Source organism: Caloenas nicobarica, chromosome 2 (genome assembly GCF_036013445.1).
Source record: "Caloenas nicobarica isolate bCalNic1 chromosome 2, bCalNic1.hap1, whole genome shotgun sequence".
Taxonomy (NCBI): Eukaryota; Metazoa; Chordata; class Aves; order Columbiformes; family Columbidae; genus Caloenas; species Caloenas nicobarica.
The window spans coordinates 11,188,133-11,211,774 of NC_088246.1; the positions used below are offsets into that span (position 1 = coordinate 11,188,133).

The 23,642-nt window shown below is 35.0% G+C and overlaps 1 protein-coding gene across 6 annotated transcripts in view; it reads left to right on the top strand.

Moving 5' to 3' along the window:
* Window positions 1-23,642, top strand: part of DYNC2I1 (dynein 2 intermediate chain 1) — a 30,177-nt gene that overhangs the window by 239 nt on the left and 6,296 nt on the right. For 2 of the 6 annotated variants that reach the window (XM_065628340.1, XM_065628342.1), the window contains exons 2-19: window positions 3,318-3,371; window positions 4,951-5,380; window positions 5,948-6,000; window positions 6,245-6,295; window positions 6,619-6,945; window positions 8,628-8,686; window positions 9,712-9,769; window positions 10,980-11,057; window positions 12,233-12,428; window positions 13,223-13,325; window positions 16,086-16,215; window positions 16,736-16,847; window positions 17,275-17,369; window positions 17,694-17,823; window positions 18,715-18,887; window positions 19,453-19,615; window positions 22,335-22,448; window positions 23,349-23,410. In XM_065628340.1, the coding sequence (XP_065484412.1) occupies window positions 3,318-3,371; window positions 4,951-5,380; window positions 5,948-6,000; window positions 6,245-6,295; window positions 6,619-6,945; window positions 8,628-8,686; window positions 9,712-9,769; window positions 10,980-11,057; window positions 12,233-12,428; window positions 13,223-13,325; window positions 16,086-16,215; window positions 16,736-16,847; window positions 17,275-17,369; window positions 17,694-17,823; window positions 18,715-18,887; window positions 19,453-19,615; window positions 22,335-22,448; window positions 23,349-23,410 (2,388 nt within the window). Of the gene's footprint in view, window positions 1-3,317; window positions 3,372-4,950; window positions 5,381-5,947; window positions 6,001-6,244; window positions 6,296-6,618; window positions 6,946-8,627; window positions 8,687-9,711; window positions 9,770-10,979; window positions 11,058-12,232; window positions 12,429-13,222; window positions 13,326-16,085; window positions 16,216-16,735; window positions 16,848-17,274; window positions 17,370-17,693; window positions 17,824-18,714; window positions 18,888-19,452; window positions 19,616-22,334; window positions 22,449-23,348; window positions 23,411-23,642 lie in introns of those variants that run through there. The other 4 variants (XM_065628341.1, XM_065628344.1, XM_065628343.1 and 1 more) reach the window with 4 other exon arrangements.

A 23,642-nucleotide genomic window follows, 5' to 3' on the forward strand; every position in this document is an offset into this window, starting at 1 on the left:
GCGCTGTGCCTCAGGTGCCGCCGGCACTCGCGTCCCTCGGCGTCAGATAAAGCAGGGAATAAAGCAGGGAATCAGGGGGCAAATGCGGGAAACAGCTGCAGTGTTTCTGCTGCCGCCCCTGGGCACCCCATGGAGTTCCTTGGACAACTCACGGCTCCGTGTTTTGTCCGCATCTCCCATCTCGGCAGAAGGACGAGGCCGCATCAGCCACCGCTCTCTACAGAACAGGATAGGTGATTTATAAAAGTATCCAAAACTGTTAATGTTTTGGGTTGTAGATCAAATACACTTAATAATTGATGCTCCTGTAACCGCTAATTGTTGGGTTTTAGTTTTTGAGGAACACCGATAACTTTTGCATGATGGTGTTAAATTGTGAAAGGTTTGTAGAGCTTCAAAATAAAGGAAACAATACCACGTGGACATGCTAACGTCAATTATTGTGTTACATATTCACTTGAAAACGAAGAAATATCAAATCAATTTGCCACAAACGTTATTATTACTGTTGTGTGAATCTAGATTTTACAGCTAACTTGTTTGTGGTGATGCTGAATAGGAAATGGAGTAGAAAATAGAGTGGCTGGGCAGGGTATATGAAGTAATATGTTAGGATGACTCTAAAAATTTTAATTCAGATATAATTTCATTAACTGTGGTACATCAATAACCACTTGCTGAAAAGAGGTGACTTGGTGAATTGTGATGGAATGTTAAACTTCAATCTAAAAGTTTTCAAGTGCATTGGATACGAGTGCCAAAGACCCAGAGGCAGCCGTACTAACAGCCACACTGTATGAAAAAGCCTCCTTTTGCTGTTTCTGTTATATCAAATCAAGTCTATCACCCGTGCTGTTTACCCATTTGAGGGCTTTCAAATAGGCAACTCGTACTGGAAATAAGAAAGATAAATATTTATATGTAAAAAGTAAAGTACTTTTTTCTGGCTTAAAAGCTACAGAAGTTGCTCTTACTGTTTTTCAGTTTCTTTAGAATCTTAGTTAACTGAGTTCTTAGCTTACTTAAAAACTTTAATATTAAGCTTTTAAAACCCCCAATCTTTCTAGGTTGTGAGTGAAGAAAACCCTCTTGATCTCTGATGGAGAATTTATATAAAGTAACATGGTCACTTGTTCTGCGCACTTCATAAGGCAACGTGCTTATTGTTTTAAGGACAGATTCTTAAATGTTAAAAATGTTCATAGCACTTTTTGAGTTCAGTAAATCTGCGGAATTTTATGTCAGCTGATAAGCTCTCTGTGCTCTCAGGTGGGTGAATTAAGTAAAAACCCAGTGTAGTTTAAATAACTGATCTTAGTCTGGATTTAAGTGAGTATATAAGGACTTCTAAATTAGTAAACAGGTGAGAAACTTCAATAAATCCTTTTGAAGTTTGCTTTAAATATCTTGTGTGTACAATGATTCGTCTACTTACAGAGGGACAGTGGTTTCCGAAGTATTAGGTTTCTTTAAACTTTATTTAAAAATCTCTTTTTTCTATTTTCTTGTTTGTTAGTCTCCTGCAAAAGCAGAGAATTAAGTGGAGAATCATCATATAAAAAGCAAGAGGTTCTAGTGGTGGTGGGGAGCTGAAAACTGCAGACCCCAGAAAAGTGACAGATGCACCTTTTTGGGCACCAGAGAATCATCTCTGTATATTTTGCTGCATGCTTTTTGTCTCAGCTTTGAAATAAATCTCAAACTACCTTATCTGATATTGTCTATTGGTTATGCTGGTTTTAGGCTATTAACATCACTAGCGTTCTTTCTTTGCTGGTATGTACGTAAATATTGTCTAAAACCAAAACATAGTCATATATATTTGGGATATTAAATAGATTACTATTTGAGACTATAATACAGCACTCTGTTCTCTTCCCATCCATGACCTTCCAGCCTACCCTTGCACAAGTTTTGTTGAGTTTCTTAGGCTTTGCTAAAATTCCACTCAGTGCTACATACAAGTATTTCACGAGGCAGTCAACTTACATGTGTAATCTGCACCATTTTAAAATATTAAGTGACAGTTGACTGAAAAATCATGCCAGCGTTTTTTGAGATGTGTGCAATTACTAGGCCAGAAGCTTCCTGGTTTTGCTTGAAATGCATGCTATTCTATCTATTTTTAACTTTTAGTGTTTAAAAATCTAACAGTTTGTTGTGGCTATGTCAGATCCCTGCTGATGGGAAAAAGATAACATTTGTCATTTAGATTCACTGCTTGCCCGTGTTATTTATCCCCTGAAATGTTCTTACAGCTGGGTTTGAGGTGCCTCAAATAATATGTCTAAGGGGAAAATACTGTATTTACTGTTTGCCACGTGAATGGGATCTGTGAGTGGTTCTTTAGAAAAAGGATCTGGGGATCCTGGTGGACAGAAACTTGAATGTAAGTCATGATTGTGCTCCTCAGGTGGTTATGGTTAACAGCATCCTGGTGATGTGTCAGGACCATACACGGCTAGCAGGGAAGTGACTGTTCTCTCCCAGTCAGCACTTGCGAGGCCTTGTCTGCAGTACTAGGTCTGGTTTTAGGGCCCCTGGTACCAAAGAGATTCCAGAGCAATGCACTGAGATGGCTTGGGGGCTGGAGCCCATGGCCTACATGGGAAGGAGGATAAGGAGTTGTTCAGGCTAGAGAAAAGAAAACTAAGAGGGAATCTAACTGCTGTCTTCAAGTACATGCAGAGGATCTATGGAAAAGATGGAGCCAAATGCTTCTCTGACACGTACCGTGAGAGGACAGAAGGCAGTGGCCCTAATGATCAGCAAGGAAAACTATGACTCGATATAAGAAAACATTTTCAACTGAGGAGTGGTCAAACCTGAAAACCAGCTTGCCCAGACAAATTCCAACCTCAGAGATATTAGAACCTCACCTGAGTAAGTCTCGGAGCAGGACTTACTTTGAAGTCAGGTCTAATAGAGCAGGAGGCCGAACCTAATGGCAATGATATACTGATTACTTTCCAGAAGTGGCCTGACCGCGTGCACCCGTTTGACTGTAACACAGTTGAATGGTTGTCATTGGAAAGCCAATTCTGAGTCTTCTTGAAGGGCTGCACAGTTGTCCACTGTAGATGCAGAGCTGGGTAACCCAGTAGAAGTCTGAGCTTCAGGCTTCTTCCAGGCCCAGTCAGATGAGGTACACTGTAAGTATACACGTTCAGGCTAAATCGAATTAATGTTTACATAACAAAATGGAGTGCTACTTTCCAGATATACCTTGATACTTTCATTTGAAAAACTGCCCTTTAAGTGATTTACTTCTCACTGCAAATTGGTTAGTCAATCTTTTGCTGTCTTTTCTGTTCTAGAGAAGAACCAAAGAAGATACTTGGAAATCAGAAGAACTTAGAAAACATCTTAGGGTAATTTTATTTTATTTCTATTATTTTTGTTGTTAAGTTACTTTATAGCAATGGTATTTATTAAGAGTCTAAACATAGCGGGTTGACTGCTTGTTCTACTAGCCAATCTGTCTTGTGGATCTATAATAGCTCTTTAAGGATTTTTGATACACCAGACACTTTAAATCTGCATCATTGAATACGGACAGTACAGATCTTTTATGTGTAGCTGTTAACTTTCTTGCTACAACTGATTTTTCTGGAATCTGTCTTGTCCAAGTGTGTCCAGAGTCCAGCCCACTCAACTGTTTATAGGTATACAAGTCATGTAAGATTACAGATTTATTGATTAGGTAACTGAAAAAAAATACCATTGTTGTGGTAATCACACAGCACACAACGGGGTCTTATTTACTGGTCACCCAAGTCCAAGTGACAGCTCTGCCTTATATATACTTACTCAGTTTCCTACGTGTATATTATAAATTCCATTTGTTATCATCATTTATTATGTTTGTCATGCACTTTTAAACTGGTTAATTACTTTATCCATTGGTCAAATAGGCATTCAGGCTCCAGTCAGTTACACCACTGATATTCATGTTAGTTTTGTGCTGTATTTTTTAAAAGCTGTTTTCCAAAATGTATCTTCTATGTCTTGTGCAGATCTGCATTTGTGCTTTGATAAACCAAAGCATCCTTCTTCTTCATCTAGTACTTAGCTTTCTGTTACCTGGCTCCCCATTACTTCAGTGCCAGTGCTACAGTATAAGTACGTCATAATTTTACACATTTAGTAACATTTCCACTAATTCCATGTGCGCTAAGGCAAACAAATTTGAGTTGAAATGCTTTTGTTCCAACAGAAGTGGTGTGGTTGGACTTTCACTTCTGTGAAACCGATGGATAAAGTTTAATTCACTTTACTCATTGACTATAATCAAAGCAAGTTCTGTTTGTTCTGCGTTGAGTAAATAGCTGAAATCGTGGATGCAGTGAAATCAGTGGGAGTTGTGTTATTTGCTTCAGGAAGGTTAAAATATAATCTCTTATGACTAGAAAAATATAAGAGTAGTTGTGTCCTGAAGGGCTCTAGGCCAAAAATTTTCTTTCACAGTTTTTATATGCTGTTCTCTGTTGAAGTAAAAGCTAATCTTCTATTCTAAAGGCAGCTGCAGGATGCGTGTCTATCATTATTGTGTATATCTGTAACATATTTTACAAGATGGCACAGTTTCTGTCTGCCTGAGCTAACGACTTTAAGATGTTTAGATTAATTTAGTTAAATTTTCAACCTAGCTCTAAACAAAATTTACAGTTCCTCAGTCAATTTATTTTTTTTCTTATCCAATTATTTTAAAATATGTTGAAAATGCAGCATATTATTTATTTTATTTATTCGTCCTTTTTACAATAAGTATGGACATAATGTTAGCAATTTAACAAAGGAAGCCTAGAAATATATCAGCATTTTAGCACAGTTTGGGAAATTAAATTCATAGTTAGCAATCCAGTATTTTTTTCACATGAATATACTATATCTACATAGACTGCTGAATTATAATAGTAGACTTTTTTTTTTTAAAAAAAAAAACTTCAGGCAACACAACCAGATAGTCAAAATGAAGACCAAAAGCAGAGAGAAAAGAAATTGCAGAAAGAGAAGTCTCTTCATGACACAGACGCTTACAAACATGAACGCAAAGACAGAGGGAAGAGCAAGGAAAGAACAAGAGAGAGAGAGAGATTTAAATCTGTTGAAAGAGACAGAGATAAAATGAGAGAGAGAGAAAAGGGAAAAGAGCACCAGAGAAGAGGGGACCAAGAGAGATACAAAGATAAGCTTCAAGAATCAAGTTTGAAGAAGGAAAGCTACAGTGTACCAAAACATAAAGACAGGGAGAGTGATAGAGAACAAGACAAAAAGCATAAAAGACATGATATAAAGCAAACAGAGACACACAATCTGAAATCATTTGAAGGAAGAGATAAAGAACACCACAGAAGAAGAGAAAGCGGGCATCACTTGGGTAAGTCCCTTTGGGTTTTTGGACTTTGAAATATTTGATAGTTAGATAGAAATACTCTGAAACCACACCCCATCTGTACAGAGGGGATAAAGAAAGGCAGGTGTGAGTACTTACTGAAAGGTATATCTTTACGGAATCTTGTCGTAACCTAGTTTTGATGCTTTTAAAATTTGTGATGCTTGTTTCCGTTCTTTTGAAGAGGAGATGAGTGTCCCTGGTTTTGTTGGTCAGTTGACTAGAAGAGAAAAAGTACCTTCCTGCCTAGATGTTTTCCGTTGAGTGATCTATTTGAATCTGCAAGTTGCAGGGTTATTGCTGAAGTTAGTAGCGTGTGTCATTACTGTTACCATTATACAAGTCAATTGAGAACAGAGGGATTCATTAGGAAAGGAAAAGGAATAACCAGTTTTGGAGAGAGAATTTCAACAGAATATTAAGTTTTAGAAAGCTCTTATGTTTTAGAAAACCCATGTCACTGAAATACTATTTTCTACATGCTAGAGCTAATTATATATGGAGTTTTAGTATAATAAAATTTGTTCATTAATTTATATATATATTTTCTAGAAGAGAAGAAACCGAGAAGTGAAGAGCGAGAACGAAGACATACAGAAAAGAAGGTAAAGGAATGAAGTGTTTCTTAATGGAATAAGATAAAATTGTAGAACAATTAAGAAACTGGATCAGACTCTGGTTCCCAAGAAATCCAAGACATGCATAGACAGTAAGGTCCCCACAAGTGTATAAAACACACAACAACAACATATATCTGAGCCACTCTGTTTTAAAGACATACTTCATTCTTTTTTTGAAGTAAAAGTAAAATAAAATTTGTATAGCAAACATTGCTTTATTTTTGTACAGCTACATCAAAATTTTCCATCTGCTGTTCATGCCTTTCTTACAGGAATATCGGTAAGTGTACATCCTATTTTATGTTAGACCACCTAGTAAACAAATAATTAAATTTTTATATGAAGAATACACAATCCAAAGAATTTTCTCTGGCAAAGTACACAGTGTCCCAGGATAAATATCAGAATCTCAATTAATACAGTAGTGTGAAACTTGCCAGTGTAGGAGATGAAAAAAAAGTGATAGCTGGAAGATCTGTGTGGCAGAAAGATGTTAGCTACTTACAAGTCCATCCTTCTAATGCTCAAAAATGGATAGATTTGTGAGGGTAAAACAGTCTTGGAGAACTTTCTAATTCTTTAATTTTATTTTTTTCTTTCCAGGATAATGATACCAAAAAGAGCATTGGGAAGTTTTTAGCCGATGAAGCTGAAGAAGGTGAATGTGTACACAAGTTACAGAAAGATCAAGAGTTGAATAAAGAGGGAGAAAGAAGACACAGAGAAAAAAAAGAATATTCTATTAGGCCAGGAAAAGAGATGCTTTCAAAAGAGAGAAGTCATAAACGTTATGAAAAGGAAGAGAAAGGAAAACATAAATCAAAGAGATCTAAAGAGGGATTGTCCCATGGAAACAGAGAAGGGCAACCAGCAGAAGCTAAGGAGAGGATAAAAAGAGCAGAAAATGAAAGCAAGAAGTATGATCTAGGGGTTAGTTTTGTTAAGACTTTAAAGCATTACCTTGTAACTTATTTTAATTGTTGATATATCATCATTGATAAGGTGAATAATAAAAATACTAGGATTGCAAGTCAACGTTTTCTGAAATTTGAGGCTAAAGTGGTAGATTAAAATACTACATTTGCATTTAAGTATTCCTAACCTATGGCTGATTCTTTTCATTAAATTTAGGCTAGAAATTTGTCTATGTTGTCTAAATAGAAACATCTTTTGTTCATAAAATTCTTTATTGCTATGACTTTTGAAATTTTTATTAACACTTTGAAGTGGAGAGGAGATTAGGCTAGAGGGCCACTAAAATGTGCTGGCTGCCTTAATAGAAAAAATATTATTTTAATAAAAGCTATTTTTGATGTTGCCTTAAAGGGAGCATGGATACTTAACTCACAAGTAGGCATGTGGCTATAGATCCCTTATATTTATGGTTTTTGTCTTTACCTCTGAAGCCACAGAATATCTTTTATATTTCTAATACAGACCATGTTTTTATATCCTGGAGACTTAACCAAAACTTTGACATTTTTTACTGGTTTTTATAATACAAGTAGTCATATAGTAATTTGTAGCTCTTAAAATCAGGTAAGTTTTATGGAACATGGAACCATTCAGATGGTCTGGGGTGGTTTCTTCTGCTGCCTAAAGACTGAAGATGTACAAGCTTCTCAGAAATGTATTTTCTGGTAAAAATACTAGGTATCATCAGTGTAGGGGCCCACCACAAGTGGTTTCTGTAACTGTCTTTCTGCAGCAGAATTCAAAAGTCTTATCAGGAGCTTGCTCAAGGTTTGACTTTCTTTGAAATTTACTTAAGTAGCTGTTACAGAATATACATGCTGATGCTTCTGCCTCAGAATTGTGTTTCTTTTTCTGATGTTCATGGATAGAGAAAAGCACTTTTGTCTTAAACAACCTATTGAATACATTTCCAAACTTAGGCAAACCTTCGTGATACAGAATTTAAGAGTTAAGTCCCTGTACTGGGCATTAAAAGTGCCTGAGAGTGTTCTCTGTCCCTGGGTCCAACTGGTGTGAGTTATTCCAGTCAATACTGTTAAAATCTCATTCTCTGAAACAGGCTGGTCACAGCCTACTGAGGTCAGCCCTTAGTCCCATCAGTTTTTCAACCACACCTGGGGGTTATTTAGGAAAGTGCTCTGGGCTCACAATTTAAGCAGTACATGCTGGGCCTAGAGCATTTTTTAACTGTTGTTACTAATATACTAATGTGAAGATATCCTATAAAAACCCAGAATATACTCTGATAAAGCTTTATAAGGTTCTCTTAAGCAAAAAGAGAAGACTCGAGATCCATTCTTGTTTCCTTTCTGAAATGTACTGCAGAAGGGGATGTAGCCAGATGTTACTCCCAAATATTTAATTTTCTTCAGGAAAAGTTCATATTATGTATGTAGCATATCTTTTATGTGTGGTTATTTTCTTTACTTACCGTATCTGTAAGGAGAGGATTATTCTGATTTTAGTTTATACACAGAACTTCTTACAAGCAATGACTCATGGAAAATAGTATGTGTCATTTAAATAATTAATTAGAAAGTTTTCTTACTGTTTAATATTGCTACTACTAATACAGATTCATACACATATTTCTTCTCAGCATTTCTGACACATGAATATTGTGACTCGTTTTACAGAACAGCAAATACAAAACAGAGGAGAGAATTCAAGAAGAAATGAGCCACCAGCGCCTAAGGTAAATTCAAAGATTTAAAATAAACATATACTATATGGTATCTGCTAAGATTCAGTCACCATGAATTCTTGATCTCGGGTATCTAGGGTGAATATAGGTTTTATTTTTTTTTCATAGGCCCTTTGTAACAGTGATTTTAAAAGTCTGTGTTTTACCTCTGAGAGGATCCATATAAAAATGTATGTATTTGTGTTCAATTTTTTTTTTTGTCTGACCCAGGATAGCAAGAGATATTTTGTTGTCCTTGCAAACTACATATATATTAATCTGGGCACTTAGTATGGGAGACAGAAATGCTGTGTTGTACCACCTGGAAATTCACTGTGCAGACACGTGGACACATGTAAGGGTCATGATGAACTACACAGGACCCTGTTAAATTGTTTGGTTTAATTTTAATATCTCTACTTAGCTGCTACTCTGTGTACCTCAAACATTAGATATATATAGCAAGTTTGCTGTTGTATGTGAAAAAGAAAGGTCCAGGTCATCAGTAGGATGAGCAAAATTTCAGGATGGTATTTCCAGATTTTCTATTTGCTAGTATGAAAACTTCTTACAGAAGTTCTATATATATTCTAGTTGTCTCTGTATTCATAAGTGCAGGTTTGAATGTCAGTCTGTCATTGACAGTTTTAGAGCACATTACAACAACCTGACCTTGATCTCCAGTTTGCTGCAGATATTTAATACAACTAATAGATGTGTGGATTTAATAGATTTTTTTTTTCTCTTCTGATATTTTTCTTCCATTTTGATGCATTTATGGGTATTAAATTTGGACAAGGTTTTTGCAGTTCTTACCTGATTAATAACTTGGCTGTTTCATTATAATTCATATCATAAATAGAGATCTATAAAAGTATTTGTAGAAATATTTCAGTTAATTGGAAATTTTCAACTATTTTTCTATTTCAGGAAGAAAAAAAACCTATTTTTTTTCTAAAATAGAAAAGCCCAAACAAACCAAAATTAATACTTTCTTCTAAGTTAACCAAGAAAATGGATGTTCTCTTTTTCAATAGGACTGTTAAAGATAATGCAAAACTCATTGAAAAAGAAGAAAGGGACACAAGAGAAGAGGTAAAACTACTTGGTGCTGGATCTTAGACTGTTATTTTTTTCCTTGTGATTAAAACCAGTTAAAAATATATTTCAATGTAATGCCATTCGAAGATAAGATTTATGTATATTGGTCTTCAGATATCTCTTAACCTCTTTGGATACTGCATGAGAAAATTGATTTATTCTGTAAAAAATTGCTAAACATCGAAGGTAGCCATCTATTCAGCTGTATTTTGATATTGTATGCTTGAAAAATAATTCCCAATAAGTGGGAAGAGTTTAGATGTGTAATACAAATAATCTACATACATCTATAGTATATGATTTCTTTCTATAAAGAGCTGACATCAGCAAATAATATGTAGTATAAGCTAAGTAAAATGCAGCTAGCAATGTAGTTTGTAGATGTCTCCTGAAAAGTTGCATAAGAAAGAGAAAAATATTTTTATATGTTTATGTTGAAACCTGTTGAAATCCCTTCCATGTGGATAATTTAATCTATGACTTTGAAGAGGCTATGGAGGAAAAGGCTGACTAAAGACTGGACGGATCGGTTTGTGTCATGTTAAGCTTTGTGTTTGTGTGGGGTACATGTTGGCATAATTAAATGGCATTATTTTAATCAAGTTCAATAACTTCAAAGAAATTACCTTTCTCTAGCTTATTTCAGGGATGCCATGGATCTTATTCCATGTAAATACAGTAGAGGATTCAATGTTAACAAAATTATTTATGTATAAAAATACCTGCTTTTCCTGTTGTATCTCTGTTTTCCTGATTCCAACATCTGCACTATTTTATTAACAGATTGAGTCTCCCAGTATAATTTAGGTATAGAGATAATTTTGTCTAATCCTTGAAAAACTACAACAGTCTTATTTTGTTTTTACACCATCATAAGAGCTACTGTATACTATTGAAATTATAGGCAGCACAGCAGTTTTTGTGTCTTTCCGAGTAAAAATACTTGTGGAAAAACAGTTGGTCTTCCCAATACAGGGTTGAGTTCTGTTTTCTCTTCCTGTATTATTATTTTGAGTCAGTAATTATCACTTGTTTATACACTTTTATTTATATTTCAAACCTGAATTCATTATATATTAGCTATAAAATATAGAAATATCTGGAAAGAACAGCTATTCGTCTATCTTTATGCTAAGATTTGGCAGATAAAGTGGGGTTTTTTTGGTAAGATTTTTTAACAGTTACATTTATTTTTCCTGTTTAGAAAGTGAAAGATACACACATCTTTAATTCAGACACAGGATTTGATAATTTATCAGCAAATTATGAGGATGATTTTGAAGTAAGTAAAAGCATACAATTGTCCTTCTGAAGTAATTCTCAAGTATGAAAATAGTGATTAACTTCATTCACGGAAATAAAAATTACAGGATGTTACATGTTTTTTTACTTATTCTTTTTTGTTGACAGTGACTTTAACTAGGCTAACAGTAGATAGTAAGTAGATGTTATGTAGAAACTCTCTGTTATATATTTACTTACTTTTCATCAGGGGCTGGGGACTAACTTTTGCCTTCGAGTTGAAGTCTTCATAAGATGCTTTTTCTGTCTTCACGGATTTGATTTATTTAAATTATTTTCTGTGAAAAATGTTTAATTTTTAAATAGGAGGAAGTAATTTGAGGGGGGAGGGAAAAGCATCATTGTTTTTCATTGCAAAAATATTATAGAAAAATGTATTGCCACACAACAGTTCCCTCACTAATTTGCTTAGTTGAACTATTTTAGCTCTCTTTTGTTTGCTTTAATGTTATTAAGAGAGAAGGGTGTGTTGAATATGTTTTCATTGCTGTCTGACCCAGCTCAATCTTTGTTCAGCAAAGCCAGAATTATCTCTGCTTTCGTTAGGAGTAATGTCCACTGTTGAGCTGTTCACTGCAGTAGCTCTTCACCATTCAGTGGAGAGAAATGACCACATTTAATACTCGTTCAAATAATTTGTATTAGGTGACTATTTTAGCATGAGGTGAATTGCCTTAGTTAAGAGAATTACGAGCCTTATGTGTGGGCTTGCAAACAGCATGGTAGTTTAGTAAATTTGAGCCTGCCATTGAAGGGCAGCTTGAATTAAAACTATCAAATAAACAACTTAATGCATCTATGAAGCATTTATGCCACTGAACACTGCATTTTTATTTTTTTAAACAACACAGGATTCACCTAAACATAGTTCCTACTTTAGGATATTGAAAAAAAAAAAGCGTCTATTTTGGGCACTGAAGAACAACACTATGGGATTTTTCTTCTCTTGATTAAAATTACCATGCAATCAATACATGCTATTATCTTACTATCAAAAAGTTATTTTAAAATACCTTTCAGTGAGATGATATATAACCATATGTATGAGAATTGGTTTTTTGTTCTGACAACATTTTATAATTTCTTAAAAAGATTTAGAAAAACGCATTCGTAATCCATCTTTATTAGTTATTGAAAGTCCCGTTACTTTTAAAGGATTATGAAGATGATTTTGATGATGATGAAGATGAAAGTGGTGAAGAAAAAGATGCAGAAGAAAATCCAAGAGAGATTCCATTTTCCAGAACATCAGAAATTGAAGAAATTCAAAGAGCAATTAGTGCAGAAAATGATAGAATTTGTACTTCACTGCCAAAGAAAATTGAAAATGAAAAAAAGGAGCCAATCATGGGTACGAGCCTAGATAACAGTCTTTTTTAATTAAGTGTATGAGTAACACATAAGACTTACGAGTAAACAGGCCACTTTTTCAAGAAGTCTGCCGAGAGGCAGAAATCTGGTCCTCTGGATGAGTCACTTAGGTTTGTGGGTAACTTTCACATTTCTAAAGAATGATTCAGAGGCATTACTAATCGTTTAAAATGTGAAGTGTAAAAATTTACAGACTGACATTTAATATGTCTTATTTTGGGTAAGAGAAGGATATGAGGGTCTGGATTTTGAAAACTGGAGGAGTGCTAGAACAGTTTGGGGCTTCCGGTGACATTAATTCCTCTTTTTCTTTTAAGCAAAGTTGAAGCCACTACTCTGGGTGGGAAGGTGAGAGAAATACAGATACTACTTAAATATATAGTTCTGTATCACTTCTAAAATGCAGGTTTTTTTCTTAAATGTGACCATGGAATCGTTGTCTTGTATTCAGTTGCTCTGATACCTGCTAATGGCAGGAGAAAGAAAGGAGGAGGCACTTTCTGCATCATATTCTTCTAAAATAAAAATTACAATGGTCAGTCATTTTGAATTGATTGATAAAGGACCATAATAAGGGAAAAATGCTGGTCCATTACTGAAGTTAAGTAGCTTACTGTACTGACAACTGTTAGAGCATGTTGTGTGATGTGCAGACCTAGTAACTTTTAGTAGCTGTGTCGTAATAAATCTTTTGCTTTTTAGACTTACTCCTTTACATTTTAATGCGCTGTGAAGTGAGAATTATAATACTAACAATGTTTTATAATATCACAGAAAGGCAATGCTCTTCTGTCAGAAACCCTTTTTGTGGAATATTCATGGATTTTCAAATGGCAAACCAACGACAAAGTAGCCGAAGTATGGCTAGTAAGCAGAAGTAAGTGTATTTTAAATAATCCACACAAAATGGCAACTCATTATGTGAAATGTGATTTTTTTTTTTCATTGTATTTGAAATATGTGAAGTTTATAAACTTGAGGCTTTTAGAATCAAATATTATTTTGTAAGCTAAGAGTAATTCGTTGTTAAGTAAATATAATTTACAGGCTTTGCTACATGTCGTTTGATAATAGAAATTATCTGTATATCGGTTTATGTGTATCATTTTATTGCAGAATGTTGCCAAGATTGTAATTTTTATGGGATTCTTCAGTCACTTAATTAGATACTGACTTACAGTACTAAAGGGCAAGCCTTTTAGCTGCTCCCAGGGCTCTGCAGAACTGTAATTTCATGAAGTCTATATGGTACATACTGTTGCTAAAATAGCAAGTTCCCTTTCAGGGATAACACCAGTTGGTGTTATAACTAATTTAAAATTATCTAGATGTGAGACATCTAAGATAGCTCTATATTGAAGAAACAAATTGATGCCTTGCCAGGACCTCCTGATTCATCTGACGCACTGTATATATCTCCAATTTTCTGTTACATCAATTGAATGCATAAAGCAAGACTATTAAATTTTGTTGATAATACTAGATTCCACTGCTTCATCACTACACATCAGTGGCTAATCTTCATATAAGGAAGATTTTATTGTCTAGGTTGTCTAATTCACCTTGCCTAAATTTATATGCCCAAATTTTACATGAGTTCATTGTGTAGGCTTCCTGTCTAGACACTGGAGACAGATTAGGAAATTCAGGAGGGCGCCTCTCTGAAGAATTGCCTTCTGAAATGTTTGTCAGCCTTTGCCAGTTATGTACTATGACTGATTATGACTATGTATATAACATTGTGTGCATGCTAACAACGTATATAGCCTGTGAAGATAACTAGCATTTTCAAGGAAAGAGGAAGGGTTTGTGGAACGTAATGCTGTGATAATACCTCACTACCAGTAAACAAACTGAAAGTATCCCATGAATGAACAGTAGCACTTTGGAGTTGTAAGTATTAATATGAGGCTTATTAGTTTAAGGATTTGTCTGCAGGTATCGTTAAGATTTGTAACTAGGAAGCAACTTTCCTACTTCTGAATTAAACCTCAGCAATCTGTGCCCACAATGTTTGTGAAGAGGTGGTGTATTAGGCAGTAGAAGTAAAAGTAAAATGTGCATAAGAAAATGCAATAGAAGTCATCAAGTAGCAAAAAAGGGATGTGAAATTTGTCCTTAGGCAATAAAGAAAAATCCAGCCTAAAATATTGGAAGAGAAGTTCCAACTCATGTTGCTCTAGTCTTTTCCCTTTTCAAAGACTATCTCACTGAAGAGAAACTGCAACTAGGATATGCATCTGTAAGATTGTGTAGATATGGAATTGCTACAGAGCCATAATTGTGTCTGGGTTGTATTTATATTAAGTATATTTTAAAAAAAAGTGAAAGTGCAAGAGAGAGAAGGAGAGACTAAAAAATTTTTCCCCTTGTCAAGGAATCTGTACTATAGCAAGAGTGCAGAATTAACTTATAAACAGATGTCTGTATGTAATTCAAGCAATTAAGTCTTAAAATAAAATATCCAAACAGTTTTATGACATTGAAGTAGACAGGTAACTGTGTGAATTGTGACGAAGATTGACTCTCTTCATTATCCACACATCCATCCAAGTAGAGTAGTAGGAATCTCTTTGCAGTTGATGATAATAAGTAATACCACATAAATGTTTTATGCTTATCAGAGTAAGATACAGTATACAAAGTTAGACTTGTTTTCCAATTAAGAATCAAAATATAGTTTCATTTGTGAGCAAAGATGAAGAAATTAAGAACTGAGGTAGGCAGAAAGTAAAAGGATTGGAGAAAGCTGGATCACACAGTTATTTTTTGTATCATTGCAGCAAGAGAATGTAGGGAAAAGGAGCGATCTGGCATTTCATAGGACAAAGAGATTCACGTATCTCAAGTACTGCACAATGAGCTAATCTTATTCAAAACAAAAAATACGAACGGAAAAATGCATAGTTTACCTCAGTCTCGAGTACTTGTTTTCATAGAATTTAGATCAAGTCCAATAATCCAGTAGCTGAGGGTTTTTGGAGGCTTATTTTTTGTGGAAGAGGTAAGTATTCATTTCCACAGGTTATGAATCAGCAATTAATTAGTTTCATGTACATATTTAAAATATATTTTAAGATTGCTGCTCTTGTTATATGTTTCCCTAGTGATGTAAAGAGGTACAAATTCAGGCAGTCTGTTACCAGTGGAGGTCACTCAAATTACATTGGCATAAGTCGTAACAAAACCAGGTTCTTTATAAAGCATGTGCACATACAGGTAATGTAAGTTCATAAAGTGAGTTTAGGAGAATTAGCCACCATCCTGGCTACAAGAAGAAAAAGACGTTCATCTGTTACCTCACAGAACAACTTTTGAATACTTAGGCAAGATGATTGTGCTCGGCTTTGACTTAATTATAGTAATAAACCACATAAGTTTGCCATTTGCGGTCAGTATTGCATTTTCAGATATGATCATTATCTCAGCATAACAAATGAGAATTCGTAACAATATTTTATGTCCTTCTATTGATATAGTTTTATCTGTCAATTAATTTTGGTACAGCTTCAATTTGCATAGATCAATGGATTGTTAGATCTCTGGTACTGTAGCAAATCAGGTTGTTTTTCTTTTGAAATACCAAATACTTGGTCATAATAGTTTTTGTGTTTCTTTCTTTTAATTTATTTTAAAGAAAACGGAGTTCAGAACTTCTCCCACTAATTGATCTGGACTTCTCAGTTAGTTTTTCGTTACTGGATTTGCCTCCTGTAAATGAGTATGACATGTATATCAGGAATTTTGGTAAAATGAACACTAAGCAGGTGAGTAACAAACATGTTGTAATATTTAAATCCTGAAATTGCTGATTTGTGTCCTGGAAAATATTTTTCCTTACAAAAGCAACTTACTAGACCTAAGAAGACAGTAAAGTCATAAATTATAACTTTCATCTCTAAGCCTTGATTACCATAAAGCAATTATATCAAAGCATTTTGGCCAATGAGGCTATTTCCATTTCTGTGTTAGAGGAGGACTCTCTCGTGTTTCCTCCCCATTTTCTAAAGGACTTTCTGTACGTCTGTGGCTCACTGTCCCAGGTATGCTAGGTTTAATGTTCATGTCATGTAAGACATTCTGTATTTTGCAGGAGGTCTGGCACTCTCGTGAGGTAAAATGTTCACGCGCAAAATAGTGACACTGTGTCAGTAAGCTTAGGTCTGAATTTACAAATAGAAGAGGTTGAGCCTATCAGTTTTAAAATGACTATTTAAGTTCTCTTCAGTTATGTGTCATTCTTAGCTGTGTCATCCATATATTGATCACTTCATCATTCTACTTTAGGCATACGTTCAATGTAATGAAGACAATCTTGAGAGAGACATTCAGACTGAGGAAGTTGAGACACTGGAGAAATGGACACAGCATCCAGCAGAAAGTGCCATTGTATCTGGAGGTGAAGAACATTTAAATCTTATTCATTTATGGATGTGTGCGTGTAAACTTTCTCTTTTGTACCCATTAATTGTCAGAATTTGTAATGTGGTAGGGTGCATCGATAGCAAACTGCTGTAGGCACACTGAATACATAGGCACTGAATATATATGTGAATATATTCAAATATGTGAACATATATAGGTACTCTATGGAAGGGGGTGGAGTATAAGTAGCAGAAATAGTTTCTTCCTTCTGGATTGCTGTTTTTGTTGGCAGCAGATACAATTTCTCAACAGATCTTGTTCTTCAGTACTGTTATTTCTTCTGAAGAGAAGCTGATGCCTGCCACTCTCTTCTCGCTTAAAGATTACAGTGTTCTTATGGTTTTCTTAATTGATTCTCTTTTGAAGCTTCAAGTTTGGTTTTGGTTTTTATTTTTTCCTAGGTCCTGTAAACAGCCAGGATGTGTCAGTGAATGGAGCTCTAACACCTAAAATTGATTCACAAAAATTAGCAAATTTCCTCCGGTCTGCTTGCCAGGTACACTTAGATACTTAATATCCCTTATGAGTTGTGTGCATAAGTATACGGTGTGATAGATCACTTACTGTACTTGTTCTGACTAATTTAAATAAATTACTTAAATAAGACTCATTATCAGTGAGATTCATCTCTCTGCAAAGGAATGGAACCAGAGCTGTGCAGCTTTTATGTCTGTTAAGCTATATTTGCAAAGATGTAAAATTAAGAAGAGAGTTGCTAAAGGTTATTTAAATTAGTCCACATAATCTAGTAAGCTACAAATAGCAAAGCTGAATGATAAGATGACCCTTTTATTTCTATAAATGTAATTGTGTTTGAAAGGTGATTGCTGTTTTGCTAGAGGAGGATCAAGTTGCAACACAACCCAGGTGGAAACCAGGTTCTCGACAAACCAGTCTGTCTATTAGTGACAGCTGTTTCCAGTTAAATACTAACCAGCCATTCCTCCATGGTAAGAGAACTTTATTCTACACTTCTTAGTATACAGTCTGAACTCTTCTTCCTTATGCAAAATACCATGCCTTTTGTCATGACCAAAGTGCAAACAGCACATATCAGGGTATATTGATGACGTAAAGCCCATTTTTCTTTTAATTGCGCTAATCTTGCTGTAACTCTGTGCAGATCGGTTTCACATAGGGAACATCAGAGCGTCCTAGCTGCTGTGAAACCAGAAATATAGCCAGTGATTAGCATGATATATCGGTGTCCTGGATGTAATTTCTTGCCCTTGTTCTTGAAGAGCCATCCCAAGGGGTGTCATTTCATTTAGGCTCTTGATGCTGACACTAGGGCCAAAGTTGCAAATAAAGCAAGGCTATTGAACAGGGAGAATATAGCCTGATATATTTGAACTGCAGGTATATCTTCCCCATGTGAACAGTAGATGTTCAGATGAAAAGAAAAATGAAAAATAAAGCATCTGTAATTATGTTAGGAAGACCTATTATAACACACAACCATACGTACTCCAACATGAACATGAGTTGAACCAGAAAAAACCTGGCCTGTGCTGTTTCCTGTTTGAGACTTAGCTTAATTTTAAGTATATATACTGGCATCAGATCAGATTGGCTTGTTTATGCCCAGACTAATTATTCTATTAAGTTCTTGACTCTCTTCCTTTTTGCTTTCTACTTCTAATTTTTTGGATTCTTTCTCTAGTCCCTCCTTTTTTCTTTTATAGCATCAAAAGCAACCCACTGTTAATAGAAATAATTACATCTTTGCTGCTTTGGTTGTTGCTATAGCAGCTAAATATGCTTTTTCATCTACAGTGAGTTTATTTATTGCTTTTCTTTCTTGTTTGTTTTTGTTTTGTTTTGTTTTTTAAATGGTTTAGACCGAAAAATATCCTGCCTATATGTCTCTCAAGTTCAGAGGCAGACGCTACTTTCTGTTCATGGATTACCTGAAAAGGCAGGTGTTGGTTTACTGAATAGAAAGAGCATCATATGTGTTTGGAACATCTGGCAGCCCTCCAGTCCTCAGAAACTTTTAATGTGTGACTCAGAGGTATGTTTTAATAACATTGTATATTTGCTCAGTGAATAAAAGGCTTTATTATGTTTATTTTGTTTTCTTGTCTTGCCGCAAGATATGTCATCTTTTGAGAAACAGATCTGAGCCTTGTGAGCAAAACATTGTTCTCGTTCCTTTTCATGCGCCATTACTAGAATGTTCGTGGTGGTGTGTGGTGTTTGTGTGTGTGTATGGTTTTTTGTTCGTTTCTTTCTTTTTAAAGTTTGACTCCATTTCATGGTTGAAGAGTGAATGGAACTAAAGCAGCTATTCCAGATGTAGTCAGGACTTCCCTCTCCCCATCACTGTCATACATTTGAATCTCCCCCTGCAGCTTTGTGACAGTAGATGCAGACAACACAACAAATGTCTTGAAAAGGGAAAGCCGACTGAAAGTCTTGTATCCTATTTCCCTTTTAAATAAACTGTCCTCTTGTCACAAACATCTCTAGTCTGTCTTTTCTGGATTTGCATGCTTAGGAAGAACAAACATTTCAGGCTTATCAGATCATTTGCCTTTATCGTGATACCAACCATGCATATTTTTACTGTTTAACAGGTGACATGCTGCTGCTTTAGTCCAAATAAAACAACATTAGTTTTTGCTGGAACAATAGATGGCTCATTGTTGGTGTGGGACCTTCGAGAAGACTCGAGAATGCACCCTCACGTGATGATCGGTGACACTGACTGGACATTTCGAGTTCCAACATTTTCCACTGGTTAGTATCTATGCGTTCTGATTAGTCATTTTGTGGGCAATGAAACAATTCCACTACTATTAATAATTCTTTTAAGAACACTGTCTCTCAGTAGCCTAGATAGCCAGTTCAGAGATAATATTTAGTCGAATAGAAATTGCTGATCAGTAATAGCTGTGAAGAAATATAGGCCAGCTCAATATGCATCAAGCAGTGAGAACAGAGGAGTGGGCCAGATGTGGAACTGAAGGAGCATCATAATTTTAGAATGGACTACTCAACTACTACCTCATCTGAAATCATAAGCTTCATGTTATCTCCCTTAATATAACCTACGTCTCTTTTTTATCTACATCTAAACACACATATTAAGATATATTAATAACAAATCAAAGTAATTTAAGACTCTAAAACACAGTTTTTCAAATGTCATTTAAAGGTTGCAATCTTTGCAAATTGTCACCTAAGTCTTCATGTTTCTTTAAGGTTGCATACCAGATACATATCCAAGTGTGTACATACATAACCTGTTAGAATCAGTGCAGCGCTATTCTGTGGGATCTAGAGAGCTATTTGTCCTGTCCTAATGTAAATATCTGTATAGGGTTAGCTGGATTGGTTGTATTGATTAGATTTAGTTCACTTACAGATATTATACAGCTGTCTTATATGTAGGCACCCTTTTAAGTGCCTTAATCTTTGGTCTGAATCTCACCCTTATGCATTTCTAAAATTCCACTTATGTAAATTTATCACTTTTGGATTCTATCTAAATACACTAAAACTTGAGCCAGTATTGTGGGGTTTTTTATTGCCAATTTATCAATTATTGTAGCTATGTAAAATCTAGGAATTTCTCATATTTTCATTATATACACAACTATCTTTTTATTGTACTATTGGTTCAGCATTATATGGGGATCACATAATTGGAAACAAGTAGTGTATGAAGCCCAAATGTCAGAGGTGATCTATATGATGGAGTAAGTTGAGTTCTAACTTCCATAGTCAGCGATCAGTTACCTTTCGTCTTTTGTTGAAGGGATTCTGAAGCTGTAACTAAACTTCGGGGCCCACAAGCTCTCTGGTTCGATATCTCTAGAAATGTATTATATCAATTGCATGTTGGAGCAAGACCTGGACGTACCTGGCCAGTTGGGAGCTATAGCATGTTCTTTCCAGGTTCTTAATGGCAGAGAAGCACAGCTACAAAAAATAACATGGAATTAATTTGTTGCATTGTTTAGATATGGCCAAGTTAGTATTGTATATGTATTAGGAATCCAGAAGAAAGTTTACTTTTCAAAAGTGCTTGTGAGTGATCTCCTTTCATCCTTTGACATTTTCTTGTCATTGCATTTCTCCTATTTTCTACACTTTTGATCCCTTAGGGTATGATCAAAATAAGATAGACTTTTCTAAATTTGCTTATAATCCATGGACAACAAATTAAAAAGTTACAGAAGTTTATTTAGGGCATACAACTGACATACTAGAAAATGCAATCTAAAATCCTTCCCTCTGCATTTGAATCGGTGTATGAGATCCTTACAATTTTATGAACTTAATGGAAATAAATGGATCTTTATGCCTACTACCGATGTTTGTCATTGCAAATTTAAATAGAGGAGCAAGTCATTAATCTTACTGAAGTTTCTAACATATGTTGAGACATTGGGAATGAGATGTAAATACCAGCAGTTTGACCCTCGTTTCATCTCAATTATAAATTGGTGCCATTTGTCTTGGCACTGTATTTTACACTAGAGTGACAAATAACACATATCAATATTTAAAAAAATAATTGTATTATTGCAAAATAAGTCCTTTATGTATTTTTACTTTTTTGTGTGCGCAGGTGCTACTATTTAACTCACACTGAGGTGGTATTTTTTCTAAAAAAAAGCACCGCACATGCACAAAATCCTGTTTTGTTCACAAGTGTTTCCAATGGCAGTAGCCGTGTTAAAGTAAACATTGATTGGTTGTTGGTAGACTTTTAATTTTTTTATTAGATCAAAGGTGCTTGGTGTTGCACTGTACAATGGCCTCGTTGTCAAATGTATGTGCGCAATTTCATGTAGTTGCTTATATAAGCAAGCATTTTTTAATGCTGTATACTTAGGAAGCTTTATGCCCTTAGTCTTAAATGAGATTAAGTTCAGTGTACAGAGCAAGTCCAGAAATCAAGAGTACCTGACAAAGAATGCATATTGAAATTGCTCTAAATATAAAATTATTTTAAAATGTTATCGAAGGGTAAATACATATTTTCTCGTGGTGAATTGTTTGTTTCAGTGTAGTTACTTTCTATTAAATAAATCTCTGTAAGAGTAATTATTCTTAGATTTTGTCTTTTCTATAGTAAGCAGTGATTTATTTCTACTCCTGTTATTTATGGAGCTTGAAATTAACATAATACTTTTCATGGTAACCCCGAAATGGCAGGTTTTAATGAAATTTCTGGTACAGTGGCATAAATGGTGCAGTAATCATTTGGAAAATGAAAGTAAATACGTATGGTGAAACATTGATTTATCGAGTAGTATTAATATTTTGTTATTTTAGGAAACAATTTGCCATATGGTATTTGAGACAAATGTAATTCTTTGTGAAGTTATTATTTGCTATTCCATCTTTGTAATTGTTGGTCTTCCATAAGCTGAAAAGTGATTGGAGTTTTGTTGTTGTTTGTGTTGAAAATAATATAGTATTTACCTGTCATTATCCTTAATTACAGATGGTGTTCTAAACACAGTAAACCACACCTCTCCCATACTAGCAGTGGAACCTGTCTCAACCTCTCTCCACACTGATCAGAATTACAGGCTCTCAAGCCTCTCTTATCAGGAGGGTATGTAAGCTGTTCTTCAAAGCATCAATACATCTGATTCTTTCTTTAGGTATCTAGTGAAACAAATATATCATAGCCAATGTAATTCTATTCTGCCTCTGAAGTTGTCTGTAGTATCAGTTGCATACAACATTCATGTTTATTTTCTGCTCTCGTTTTTATGTGATGCTCATTCAGTGCAGTTTCACATCAGATGTGGGTGCATGCTTGTTATAATGTCTATTTTAAAGACAATATTTTGTTCTTCCATGATAAAACAAATTACCACTCAAAAACTGCCTTTAGAGAAGTCTTGGTGCTTCTGTAATGTCTTTAAAGAAGTCAGAATGCCTTTGAAGAAGTCTTTGCGCTCCTATTATGTCCAAAAAAAACCCTATCTAAAAAAGTGGAGCAACTTGCATATGTACAAAAGCACTTAAAATATGTGACTGTACTTGGTGGTTCTTCCTATGCCTTTTGCCTAATTTTTTCATGAACGACCTTTGAAAAGACACTTAAATCCTCAAGCCCTCAAATTCTCAGACAGTGTGCTAGAGGAGACATTATTCCTTCCATTGCAGATTTGCACTTTGAAATCCATAGCAGTCCAAAGAAATGTGCCACATATTACAGGTTTTACAAGATTTCATCTATTGCACTTTATGTTATGTTCTGCAGAATCAAGACATTTTAAAAGATGCAGATAGAGAACATTTGCCTATCTGGTAGGACAAACTGAATGTACTAGTTTCTTGTCTTTTTCTTCTTTGGTAGAATTAGGGTACTTTTCCTTTTTATGCAGCTGAGATGATCATAAAAGTTTCAGAGAATTTATTAACCTAGGAAAAGTTTCAAATCCCTTGATATTGTTCAGGATGAAGGGCAGTGTATGAATATAAACTGCTACTATTCCTTTCATAGGAATGTCAGGCCCTCCATTTCAGATAGCTTCAATGGATGAAAATGGAATCCTCAATATGTGGGTGAGTAATGTATGTATGAAAAGAGAGAGCATTGTGTTGAAATAATAAAATACTTCTTCAAATATAGAAAACCAAATCCATGATTTCTACTAAGAATTTCCTCCCTGAAAAGTACAGCAACACCAGCCATTCTGTTGGAATTCTCCTCAAAATTTTTGACTTGACTCCCTAATGCCGTGATGTTATCCGTAGGCAAAGCTATTAACAGGTACGTGAATTCATGAAAACAGGC